Source organism: Mus caroli, unplaced genomic scaffold (genome assembly GCF_978045245.1).
Source record: "Mus caroli unplaced genomic scaffold, Mus_caroli_1 scaffold_1, whole genome shotgun sequence".
NCBI classification, from domain to species: Eukaryota; Metazoa; Chordata; class Mammalia; order Rodentia; family Muridae; genus Mus; species Mus caroli.
In genome coordinates, this window is record NW_028227256.1 from 148,827,253 (window position 1) to 148,840,131 (window position 12,879).

General features: G+C 40.9%; 1 protein-coding gene across 7 annotated transcripts in view; it reads right to left on the reverse strand.

Annotated features, from left to right (window-relative positions):
- Positions 1-2,356: 2,356 nt before the first annotated feature.
- The window catches only part of Swt1 (SWT1 RNA endoribonuclease homolog), a 55,683-nt gene continuing 45,160 nt past the window's right edge, over positions 2,357-12,879 (reverse strand). For all 7 annotated transcript variants that reach the window (XM_021174547.3, XM_029478266.2, XM_085841852.1 and 4 more), the window contains 4 exons: positions 11,309-11,440; positions 7,125-7,191; positions 5,301-5,365; positions 2,357-3,230 (listed from right to left, as the gene is read on the reverse strand). In XM_021174547.3, the coding sequence (XP_021030206.1) occupies positions 3,101-3,230; positions 5,301-5,365; positions 7,125-7,191; positions 11,309-11,440 (394 nt within the window). In that variant the 3' untranslated portion in view covers positions 2,357-3,100. The remainder of the gene's footprint in view (positions 3,231-5,300; positions 5,366-7,124; positions 7,192-11,308; positions 11,441-12,879) is intronic.

Genomic DNA, 12,879 nt, shown 5'->3' on the forward strand with positions numbered 1-12,879 from the left:
TCAGATCCCATTACAGATGGTTGTGAGCCACCATGTGGTTGTTGGGAATTGAACTCAGGACCTCTGGAAGGCCGATGAGCTAATTAATCTCTCCAGCCCCGAGTCTTGGATTTTGCAGACATACCAACACAATTTTTCCTCAATACAATCATTTAACCCACCCAAAGATGGGCCAGTCTCAAGCTTCAATTGCTTGGCCTTGACTTAGGAAAGTTCTTGAGGACAGTCTTTAACTTGATGCAGATCATTGTACAAGGTATTCACTATGATGAAGGCTATTTCCAGCAAGTGTTCATGAGCTTGGCAATTGGGAAAACTTTTCCTTTGCCGTGATGTCACTTAGGCTTTTCACTTCAGATGCAACAGTGTAGCTACGACAATCTCATTTCTACTTGTCCCAGCTTATTCTGTTTAGACACAGCAGAGCAGTGGCATTGCAACTTTTGATGCCATATGGGCTGACCACACTTGCTCTAAAAGCACATCCTGGATGCTGTTGGGGTGACCATCTCCCAGGTAGCTAGCTATCAAACAATATTCATATTTTAAATAAGGTGAAGAAACAACTGAGGAAAATATCCCTGTATGAAACTAGCTATGGGGCTAGTGAGATGGCTCAGTGGTTAAGAGCGTCAACTGCTCTTCCAAAGGTTCCGAGTTCAAATCCCAGCAACTACATGGTGGCTCACAACCATCCGTAACGAAATCTGATGCCCTCTTCTGGAGTGTCTGAAGACAGCTACAGTGTACTTACATATAATAAATAAATGAATCTTTAAAAAAAAAAATAAAACGCCTGACAGTAAAGTGACTCTTCCCACAGGCATGCTTTCCTCTCGGTGCAGGTCGGGCCCTCCTTTTAAAAAAAAAAAAAAAAAAGAAAGAAACTAGCTATGGGCTGGCGTGATGGCTCAGCGGGTAAGAGCACTGACTGCTCTTCTGAAGGTCCTGAGTTCAAATCCCAGCAACCACATGGTGGCTCACAACCACCGGTAATGAGATCTGACGCCCTCTTGTGAAGTGTACAACTACGACTGCAGATTAGAACTTCATAGATAGTTCTATTTAACTTTATGATATTGTGGGTCTTTCTCATAGAAGCCTATTGCAAGATAGATGTGCTACTTTCTTGATATTTGGAATGTCTGGTGGAATACTTCTCAGCCTTGAATCGTGATAGGCTAGGATGAATGACCTTCCCTACTGAGTATGCAGACAGATCTGTACTCTCCAAAGCACTACTCAGTTACTACTTGCAATGTAGAAACTGGACAAGCTAGCCACCCTGTATTTTCATTGTTCTTAGGATCTTTTGCTAATCTACCTACTTGAGTGACTAAACCTCCCTGCAAGCAGGACTACACTATCCTATGTTTAATTTAGTGTGACCGGTTGTGGTCAGTGTTGACGTCTATGAATTTACTTAAGACTTGAAAACTCTGTGGTATGCACTGGGTAACAAGCCACTTAAATTCAAATCATTACACCTCTATTAGACCTTGGAATGTGCTACAAAAAGACATTGTTCTGGCATAAAGTACTCTGAAATACTGCCTTTCCTAAGGGATTTAAGACTATATGTAGCACATTATAAAATAACCACCATAGGGGTTAGGACAGGGTCATAGAATTCAGTCAGTAAAGGCCTGCCACGCTGACATGACGACCTGAGGGGGATACCTGCACCCAGATGAGAAAGCCAGTAATGGTGCATATGTATAATGCTCGTGCAGAGAAAGCAGACACTGGAGGATCCCTGGCTGGGGCTGGCTGACTTGGTGAGCTTAAGGTTCACTGAGGGACCCTAGCTCAGGAAGTGACTTAGTCAATTTCCACCTTGTTTCTGAGATAGGGTCTGGCCACTGAGCTCTGGGATCTTCCTGCCTCGGCCTCCACAGCATGAGGATTCTAGGCAGATGCTGCTGTGTCTGGCTTTTACGTGGCAGCTGGAAATCTGAACTCAGTCCTCAGGTTTTCAGGGCAAGAAAGCACTTTACTGAAGTCAGTGTGGTAGTGCATGCCTGCAATGCCTGCCTGTGGAGACCAAAGCAGGAAGACTGCCACAAATTCAAGGCCAAACTGACCTATGAGTGAGGCCAGCCAGAGTAATGTAACAATGCCCTTGGTCAAAAACTGAGGACAACTTCCTGACATGCTGAATCATCAGTTACCTGAGCTCATGGCCCTGCTGGACGCTCACCTCCCCACAAACCTTAACATGCAGGTTTTCTCACCTCACAACCATACAGCTGAGCAGTACCTGTACCATAACCAATCTTTCTACTGGAAAGACTTTTATAATCACACTTCATACTCATTTCAGAGACAGTATTTGGGAGTAAACTGAAAAGCAAAATACTACTAAAATAACTTATTTATTGCTGTTTTAAAAATAAATTAACATTTATTATAGAATATCAAATTTGACTTCATCTAATATATTAACAAAAGCATAATACACTCCAGTAAACAAGGATTTCCAATTTAATGCGTAACTAAGTCAACTAAACACTTGAGTTTTAGGTAGGGCAAATAGCTGCCACTGCCGTTCAATTCCCCAAATCCAGTGCTTCACATGTAAGGGGAAGCATCAGAGGGGCTCTGTCCTACTGGAAATGCACAGAAAATGACATCGCCAAAGCAGCTACAGAGAAGGTGCTAGTTCAAAATTCTACTTCATGTCCCTGAAAGAGGTGGTGGGTTTTCCCACCAGTTTTATATAAATGACAGTTTGCTCATGAAAGCAGCCCATGTGGAATGTGGTGGCATGGTCATGTCTTAAGTCTTGGGGTTTGGCAGTGTCTGGTCATGTGTTCACATTCAGGGTTAGGAGAGATACTAAGGCTGTGGGCTGCCATCACTGAGAAGATGGCTCTCTTCTCCTTAGAGGTAGGAAGTACTGTCAACTCCACAAGAGCTGGGGTACAGTTTATACTACACTGGATTCAATGAGATGGTCAATACAACATTTTGTTTTTTGTACCTATGAAAGTTGGTTTTTTTTGTTTGTTTGTTTTTTTTTTTTTTTTTCAAAAAAAGCAACCAGGTTAAAAGTTACTGTGTCACTTATGAAAACAGAGATGCTGTTCCTGCTGTAAACTTAAGGCCTGTTGTTGAGCATGTCTTCACACCACCCTCTGCTTCTGGCCTCCATATAGACAGATGCACTGCACTGCTGCATGGTGCATTCCATCTCAATCAGCTGGCGGCATCCAATGGTTAATCTTTCCCTAGGGGAAAAGAGGTAAATCACAAGACAGTCAAGAATCCCAGAGGCAGCGGCAGGCAGGTATCTGTGAGGCCTAGGCAACCTGGTCTATGTCGTGAGTTCCAGTCTAGACAAGGCTATACACCCTGTCTCAACAATTACTTATTTTTAAGTGTATGCACACACATATGTCTCTGTGTGGGTTCATACACATATGAATGTAGTGCACAGAGGCCAGAAGGATGTGTCAGATCCTCGTGGGGTGGAGTTATAGGTAGTTAGGAGAAGCCCAAGCTGGATGCTGACAACTGAACTCCAGTCCTTTCTAAAGAGCCATTTCTCCAGTCCACCACCTACCTCTCTGACTCCTGGACCCACATAGGAGAAGGAAACAATGTGATTCTCCAAATTATCCTCTACCTTCACCATGTGTGCTGTGGTACATACACACACACACACACACATCAACCACAAGTAATTTTTAAATGAACAGTTCTACAGCTAGGTGTGGTGGCTCTTGAAATTGGGCAGGTAAGCAGGTGAGAGAACTGATATGATCAAAATATGCTGCATGAAATTCTCAAAAGAATAAAAATGTTATTTCTAAAAATTTTGGCTTTGAGTTACCATAGACCTATTTCCTAACTTAAAATTAGTTTTGATTTTGCTGCCAATTCTTCACAACTAATTTTAAAAAAAAAAGGATTTTCAGAAGAGGCTTGTACAAGGTTCAAAAAGAGACGAAAATGTTTTCTTATAAATTCTAAAATAAAACAAAAATTAGGAAGGTCTACATTCCTATCCTTGGTTATTTATTCTGAAATTGCGAACAAGCAAGCAAACATATCTTTCAGTAACTGAATCTATTTCCCTATCCTTCCTTTTTCTTCTCTTCCCTACCCTCAAGGTTAAGAGGGGGCTCTCCTCTTCAGCCTAGTGGCACTGACTCCCTTCCCTTCATGAGTTAGTATTCTGACAGCAATCACTCGTAGCTGTATCCTAGAGCAGGTTGTCAGGGTAGAAAGCTGTTTGTGGTGATGGACCTCCTGAGTTCCTTTCCTCAGACTTGTCTGCTGCGCAGATAATCAGCCTGACTTCCTTATCCAGCATCTCCAGTGAGTCATCCTCCCTGAGCACTCATTTTGGTAATGGGACCTTCCCAAACACGAGAAGCACTCAATACATTTTTGGATACTTCCTAACTTCAACAAAGTTCTTCCTTTAGGTCTATAAAAACCATTTGTCTTAAGTTAAAGTGAAAACTATTTCTATTTTCTTTCTCTGATAGTCTTACTAAGTTGCCTAATATGGCTTAAATATGTCTCAGCCTTCCAAGCATCCATAGCATGCACCACCACACCCTAAAGTTCTGAGTTCAAACAGACTAGATAGGATATGGCCCACATGAACAAAAGCTCTTTAGAGTCTTCAATAATCCACAGAGATAGATGGTGGTATGTGTCCATAGTCCCAGTTATTAGGGAGACTGACACAAGAGGACTTGTTGGCTCTCACAAATTCAAAACCAGTCTGAGCAATACAGCAAGACCTTGCTTCAGAGTAAGCAAATAAATAAATCAAATAAATAAATAAACACATAAATAAATAAGATTGTATACACATGCATACATAAATCTTGTGGTCAAACATATAAAAACCATTTCAAACTATATAGCTGATAAACAGGCTTTCTGTATATATGAAATATTTTGTACTAATATGGGTTTTAAAAGATCGTGAGAGGTTAGGGAGATCACTTTTAAAGTGCTTGCCATGAAAACAGGACTGAGTTCAGATTTCCAGCTGCCACATAAAAAAGCCAGACACAGCAGCATCTGCCTAGAATCCTCTTGCAGTGGAGGCGGAGACAGGAAGATCCCAGAGCTCAGTGGCCAGACCCTATCTCAGAAACAAGGTGGAGAGTGACTGACATCCACTGCTGGCCTCTACAAGCTTATATATACATGCATGCACACACACACACACACACACACACACACACACACACACACACACCCCGTAAAAAATCTCCCACAGTGGTAGCAAACAGGGTAAAAGTCTGTTACAGATAGCTTATCATCTATCTACATACCGGTACTCAGTCTGAGAAACACAATCATAAAGTTCCCGGGCAGTGAATCTGACATTTTTGTTTACCTGAAAAGAACCAAAGTAGAGTTAGTAAGGAGATATGTTAAAATGAATGAGCAACGAAAGTACAACCCCAGTGGGGCATATCCTGAGAGCAGAATCTCAGCTCTCCAGGCACTGCCTAAGACAACTGAATCAATGACAGGAAGAAGCTCAGTGACTGCACTGTTAACACCACACTCTATGCAAACTTTAGTTCTATTTTTACAACTCATCTATTCACTGTACTAGAAACAGTAGAAATGAGTGGCCCCGAATGCAGTGCAATTTTACTTGAAAGCAGATTACTATGCCATTCAACTGGACAGAAAAAAAAATATTTCTTTAAGCTATTGAAAAGGTCTGATTTAGGACCTGGAGAGATGGCTCAGCAGTTAAGAGTACTGACTGCTCTTCCAGAGGACCTGAGTTCAATTCCCAGCAACCACATGGTGGCTCACAACCATCTATAATGGGATCTGATGCCCTCTTCTGGTGTGTCTGAAGACAGCTACAGTGTACTCATATATATATAAAATAAAAAATTTTTAAAGAGGTCTGATTTAGGAAAAGGTTTGAATTAACAGTATTTCTGTCCCTTCCTCCTCCCTTCACTCATTCATTCATTCCTTTTCTTCCTCCCTCCCCACTTCCTTTAGGTTCTAGGAATTGCACTCAGCATCATGCATATTAAACAAATGCTCTACCTTAGACGTATTCCCTAGTCCATGGACATTTTCTGAAAAATCTGTTTTTTAAAAAAGTCTGTTATAACCCAGAGATGTAATTTATAAAACCATAAATGTAAAAGTCTATCATTCAAACTGTTGCACACTTGAATCACAAATGAAAAACTCTTTTCTTTTTTGAAATGTTACTTTATCATTAGTATGTGGGTATGTATGTTAGTGTGGTACACACACATGCCACGGTGTAAGTGTCAGGGTCAGAGGACAAATCTGAGTGACTGGATGAAACTTGCATCAGCAGGCTTGCACAGCAAGTACTTTTGCCAGCTGAGACATCTCACTACTACTAATGCAGACGATGTTCTATTTATGTGCAATGAGTCACTCACTGGTCTGGTTCGAGGCCTCTGGCTTCTGCTACACTATCAATACTGGATCCTCACTGGGACTCCTCTCAGCCCATTGTTGCCTGTGTCGTGGAGACCCTGCAGCTTTAGATCTGCAGGACTGGCCCTTTGACAAGCTCCAGCAGCTCATAGATGGGGTAGATGTTAGAGTGGGCCAACTCAAAAGCCCTGGGTAGAATAACTGAGCTGTTCAATCCCAGTTCTCTAGCACTGCCCAAGGGCAGCTCGCCCAAGTGCCTATGCTGGCAAGGGGCAGGGCCAGCTCTCCTTGTATATCTTAAATATAATGTTTAAGAAAACAAATGTTATTGGCAAATTTTTATGACACTAAGAAAATTTAATTTAGACTAGCCTGTACAAGAGAGCAAGATCCTGGCTCAAAATAAAAAAACAAACAGGGCTGGTGAGATGACTCAGTGGGTAAGAGCACCTGACTGCTCTTCCAAAGGTCCAGAGTTCAAATCCCAGCTACCACATGGGAGATCTGACTCCGTAACGAGATCTGACTCCCTCCTCTGGAGTGTCTGAAGACAGCTACAGTGTACTTACATATAATCAATAAATAAATCTTAAAAACAAACAAACAAAAAACCCACTTTATTTAAAGAAAATATCAGTAGCAATCTTATTGTATTTATATCCAAACAATATATAAATATTATATGAATAATATATAAATACTTTTCATACCTCATACTTGATTAGGAAGTTATAGAGAGTCTCAACATCTTGGTAATTACTATTAGGAGCCAAAATCCTAAAATAAATAAATAAATAAATAAATAAATAACATGGAAATTAATTTTAAACAAATCTTTAATTTTCTCCTTTAAACTACATGTCACTCATGTTTATCAAGTTTATTCAAAAGTTTTTCTGTAATTTCTTATGGGTGGGGATCACTACAATATGAAGAAATGTTATTAAAAGGTCACAGCATTAGGAAAGTTGAGAACCACTGATTTTAGAAAAGATACACTCTGAATATAGTAGGTCAAACCTCAATGAGTAAATCCCTCTAACTCAAAATAAGAAAACCCTTCATTAGTGGCCAAGTACTCTGTTCATGACAATTAATTCAAATGCTGAGAAGTCACTTCTAAAACTGCAACTTGAAGTTTTTTTTTAAAAATAATTTATTTATTTATTATATGTGTGTACACTGTAGCTGTCTTCAGACACTCCAGAAGAGAGCATTAGATTTTGTTACGGATGGTTGTGAGCCACCATGTGGTTGCTGGGATTTGAACTCAGGACCTTTGGAAGAGTAGTCGGTGATCTTAACCGCTGAGCCATCTCACGAGCCCCTTTAAGTTTTTAATGAAATGTTTTATTTCAACAAACTAGTAGAATCTAGATACAAACAAGCCAAAGTGTTGTCATTGTGCCAACTAATCCTTCTTTTTAAAGGCCCTGCAGTATGGACCAGTCTGACTCCCAGCTGGAGTTCTTCCTGCCTCAGTTCCCTGAGTATTGCTATGAGCCACTACACTCTATGCCAACTGAAATTATAAATAATTATAAATAATCTTGCTTACCCTCAAAAGGTCAGCTATCCCAATATCTCAATTAGTAAGTCAAAAGTACTTTCTAATAAAATAAATAAAAATTAAAATGTAAAAGTGACTAAGCACCAGTGGACCTGAAAAGATGCTGTGATTATAGACCTCCTTAGTAAGAAATCATGTATGGTGATCCTGTCTGTGGGTGGGCATGGTCTTTCCAAATGTTAAAAGAGAGGAGGACTTATGCAGGCAGGCCCTCGATTTGATCCCCACTTGAAAAAAAAATGGGCAAGAGTAATAGAAAATTAATGTTTAGAAATTTCATAAACACACAACAAGAAATACAGAAATTTCAGATCTTATGTCTGTAATTGTTTTAGAAAACAGCTCCAGGGGGCTCAGTGGGTGAGAGAACACTTGCAACACAAACAGGAGAACATCAATTTGAATCCCTAGTCCTATAGTAGTAGTATACCTCAGTGCTGTGAGACAGAGGGTAGGGCACCGGCTAAAGCGTGCTGTCTGCCAGCCTAGCACCAGCCTAGCTTCAGGAGTGTCCATCTTACGGGAATACAACAGAGAGGGACAGACCGAGAGAGAAAGAGAGAGAGGAGAGAGAGGGGGAGGGAGAGGAGGAGAGAGAGAGAGAGAGAGAGAGAGAGAGAGAGAGAGAGAGAGAGAGAGAGAAAAGAAGGAGAGAGAAGAGAGAGAGAGAGAGAGAGAGAGAGAAAAGAAGGAGAGAGAAGAGAGAGAGAGAGGAGAGAGAGCGGAGGGAGAGAGAGAAAGAGGAGAGGGGAGGGAGGGAGAACCGCTTGTATTACAAGGTATTTCGAAACGGAACTGTGAATCAGAGGTTTTAAAACAACTAAGAAGCATCTTTTCTTAAAACCAAGAACAGGTTTAATTTTTTGAAATCATATTTTATGATTAGGCCTTACATAGTCAAATTTATGTTAGTTATTATTTGTCCCTACAACTAAGTATAACATAAAAAAAAAAAAAAAAAAAAAAGGAAAAAAGTCATCTAAGCTTGAGAGACATCCTCAAGGTCTGGGAAAATGGCCCAACAGGTAAGGCTGCTTACTGCGCAAGCACACAGATGATCTAAATTCAGTTTATTAGCACCTACATAAAAGCCAGGCATGGCTGTGCACATGATGCACTGTCACCCCAGTGCTAGGAGGGAATATAAACAGGTAGAGTCTGGGCTAACTGAACAGTCAATCCAGTCAGAATGGCAAGCTCCAGGCTCAGCTGAAGACTCTGTCTCAGATAAGATGAAGAAAACAAGTGAGCAAGGGACCCCAACATCAATCTCTGCCACACTCACACACACACACACACGGGTAGGGGAGAAGAGAGAGCTTCAAAATGTATCATATTTTCTAAAAGGAAAAACTAGCTTGTTCTCCCTCTTTCCTCTTCTGCATAGGATACTGAACATGAAACTAAGAAAACATTATTTCAAATACTTCATCTAAAAGTCATTACAGGCACAAATCTAAAACTCGCAAAGCAGATGTGTAGTTTCCTGCAGTAGGTCTAGTTCTTCAACCCTATTTGCTATTGCTGTATGCATACACACGTGTGGGGCCACGGTGCGCGTGTGACATTAGAAGATGGCTCTGTGGAACTGGTTCTCTCTTCCATCTTTCTGTGAGTTCTAGGAACCACACAACTCATCACCCCTGTGCAGTGAGCACCTTTACCTGCTGAGCCATCTTATCATCTTCAAAGAACATACTTTTCTGTTGTTATTGTCTTTATTTTTTGTTTTTCTTGCGACAGGGTTTCTCTGTTTAGCCCTGGCCATTCTGGAACTCAATTGGTACATCAGACTGGCTTCCAACTCAGAAATTCACCTGCCTTGCCTCCCAGGTATTGGGATTAAAGGCTTGTGTCAGCTGTCTGGCTAGGGTATAATGTTTTTAAAGGCCATTTCAACCTTATTTATAAAAGTAAAACATACATAAACATTAAGCTAAGCAGGCTGCAATTCTCACCCTCACTCTCCCTCCTGTCTGTCTCTCTCTGTTTCTCCATGTAACCCTGGCTGTCCTGGAACTCAGAGATCTGCCTGCCTCTGCTTCCCAAGTGCTGGAACTGAAGGCATGTGCCACCACTGGACCTCTCCTTGATTTCTAACTTAGAAGCAACTTATCATGTGTTCTCTCCTTCCTTCCTTCCTTCCTTCCTTCCTTCCTTCCTTCCTTCCTTCCTTCCTTCCTTCCTTCCCTCCCTCCCTCCCTCCCTCCCTCCCTCCCTCCCCTCCCTCCCTCCCTCCCTCCCTCCCTCCCTCCCTTCCTCCCTCCCTCCCTCCCTCCCTCCCTCCCTCCCTATCTTTCTTTCAGGACTTTGTTGAGATGGGATCTCTCATCATGCAGTCTAGGCTGGCCCTGAAATCCTGGTCCTTGTGCTGGGGTTATCACTGTGGGCCACCATTCTTGCTGTCTACTTTACAGACACACAAACACACCTACAACACTTACACTGGTGCTCTGAGTACTGTTTCCATTTTAAGCTATGTACATTTATAGTGTACCCTAAAGTACATTTGTAGAGTCCTGCTTTATTAATTTTGTAGGGATATCCATTTAAGCACAAAGTAAATATATACATTTAATAATCCTCTATTAAAGGTAGAGCATAACTGATTTTTAGAATTTTTAATCCAACTCCACAATTAATTTTTTCACTCTAAATAAAACTTTATTATCTTTTTTTGTTTGTTGTTGTTGTTGTTGTTTTTTGAGACAGGGTTTCTCTGTTAAGCCCTGGCTGTCCTGGAACTCACTCTGTAGACCAGGCTGGCCTTGAACTCAGAAATCCACCTGCCTCTGCCTCCCATGTGCTGGGATATAAAGGCATGCACCACCACTGCTGGGCTTATAGAACTTTATTATCATCTGTATTTACTACACAAAAGGTTTTGTGCTCATGAGAGTAGCTGTTTTGAACTAAGAATGTAGCACAATGGTAGAGTGACTGTCCAAAATGTATGACGCTCTGGATTCCAACTATTATGGTGTCAGACAGCACTGCTTTTTAAAAACAACCTTCAAACACTTGTATCTAGTATTTCTTTCCCTATAAAAGGAAAAGGCAGAAACATTTTGAGTTCTAAACTAGAAATCCATATTATCTACAGGAAAGAGAGAAAGGTAAATATAAAAGCCAATCATCTGTTAGGTGCAGTGGCACACTCTCTTTGAGTTTGAGCCAGCCTGGTCCACACCTGACCATCCAAGGCTAAATTAGAGAGACTCTGTCTCAAAAAAAATCCAATAGTTTATAACTTGCTGGAAGACTTCTAACAGATCTAAATTAGGCTGGTAACTATAGAACTATATAATTTAATACAATGGTTACCTTTGAATTCCTTCAAGAATATCCTTCACAGCCACCATTAACTTCTGAAGATACACAAAAGCCTCTTCAAAGGATGCTATTTTCGAAGTTGTCAGGGTTGAACTTGAGTCCAGTGTTTGAAATACATCTGTGCTAAAAAACAGAAAGAAAAGAGGTACTCACGTAGTATTTGCAGCTGTTTTCATTGATGACATATAAAAAAGTAATAATATGATTAATCTTGTGTAATGTTTAACTATTTCAGTTAGAAATAAAAGACAGAGACGGGCGTGGTGGCGCACGCCTTTAATCCCAGCACTCAGGAGGCAGAGGCAGACGGATTTCTGAGTTCGAGGCCAGCCTGGTCTACAAAGTGAGTTCCAGGACAGCCAGAGCTACACAGAAAAACCCTGTCTCAAAAACAAACAAACAAACAAAAAACACCCCCACCAAAAAAGAAATAAAAGACATGAAAGAAGTCTGGGGTAATATCCATATAAGAGATCTAGGCCACACATCATACAGATTTAATTTTTTTTTTTTTTTTTTTTTTTTTTTTGGTTTTTTTCGAGACAGGGTTTCTCTGTATAGCCCTGGCTGTCCTGGAACTCACTTTGTAGACCAGGCTGTCCTGGAACTCCGAAATCCGCCTGCCTCTGCCTCCCGAGTGCTGGGATTAAAGGCGTGCGCCACCACACCCGGCCATACAGATTTAATTTAAAAGAATTAATATAAAAGGTACATTTCACTCTAAAAGGCCAAAGAGATGGAGGGGAAGTAATACTTTAAACATACATTCAGTACTCAAGAATATAAGCATAACAAATTATGAATCTAATTAAACAAAAAGATGGAAGATGATCCTTGTAAATTAACAATTACAATAATCAGTGAAAACTTCAAGGTCTACTTAATAAAATACTAAGATATTTTCTAAATGTTTATGTTATATATGGATAAAAAAATAAGACTGGGTACTTTTGTGCATGCTTTAATCCTAGCACTTGGGAAGCAGAAGCAGGCAGGTTGAGAACTACTGATCTAAAGCCTCAGTATGGACCTCATTTGAAATAAGGCTCTGGCAAATGTAAATAGTAAAGCTAAATGAGGGCTGGATTAGATTGAGCCATACCCTCTCCATAAAATCAAAAGTAGAGACTGGAGAGATGCATTTCCTAGGCAGGGATTGTGGCTGACCACCAGAAGACAGAAAGGCAGATTCTCAATCAGCACTCCCTCCAGTCTTTTGCTTTTCCCGTTTTGGGCATTCATAACAGTTCTCAAATTGTTACTACTATAAGATATATAGTTTTATGGTGATTCATTATGGTACCTCTGGGAAACTATTCACATGCCTAGAAGCAAAGGTGGACCTACAGAACATCAGTATTAACTACAACACCCTTTATGTGGCAGCATTAAAAACACATAAAGCTGAGCACTGTGGCACACAACTGTGATAACAGCTCTCAGGAGGTAGGGGCAGGAGGAGCTCTGTGAGTCAGAGGTCAGCCTTGCCTACAAGAGAATTCCAGGGCTGGGAGGGAGGGAGAGAGGGAAAGAGAGGGAGAGGGAGACAGGGAGAGGGAGAG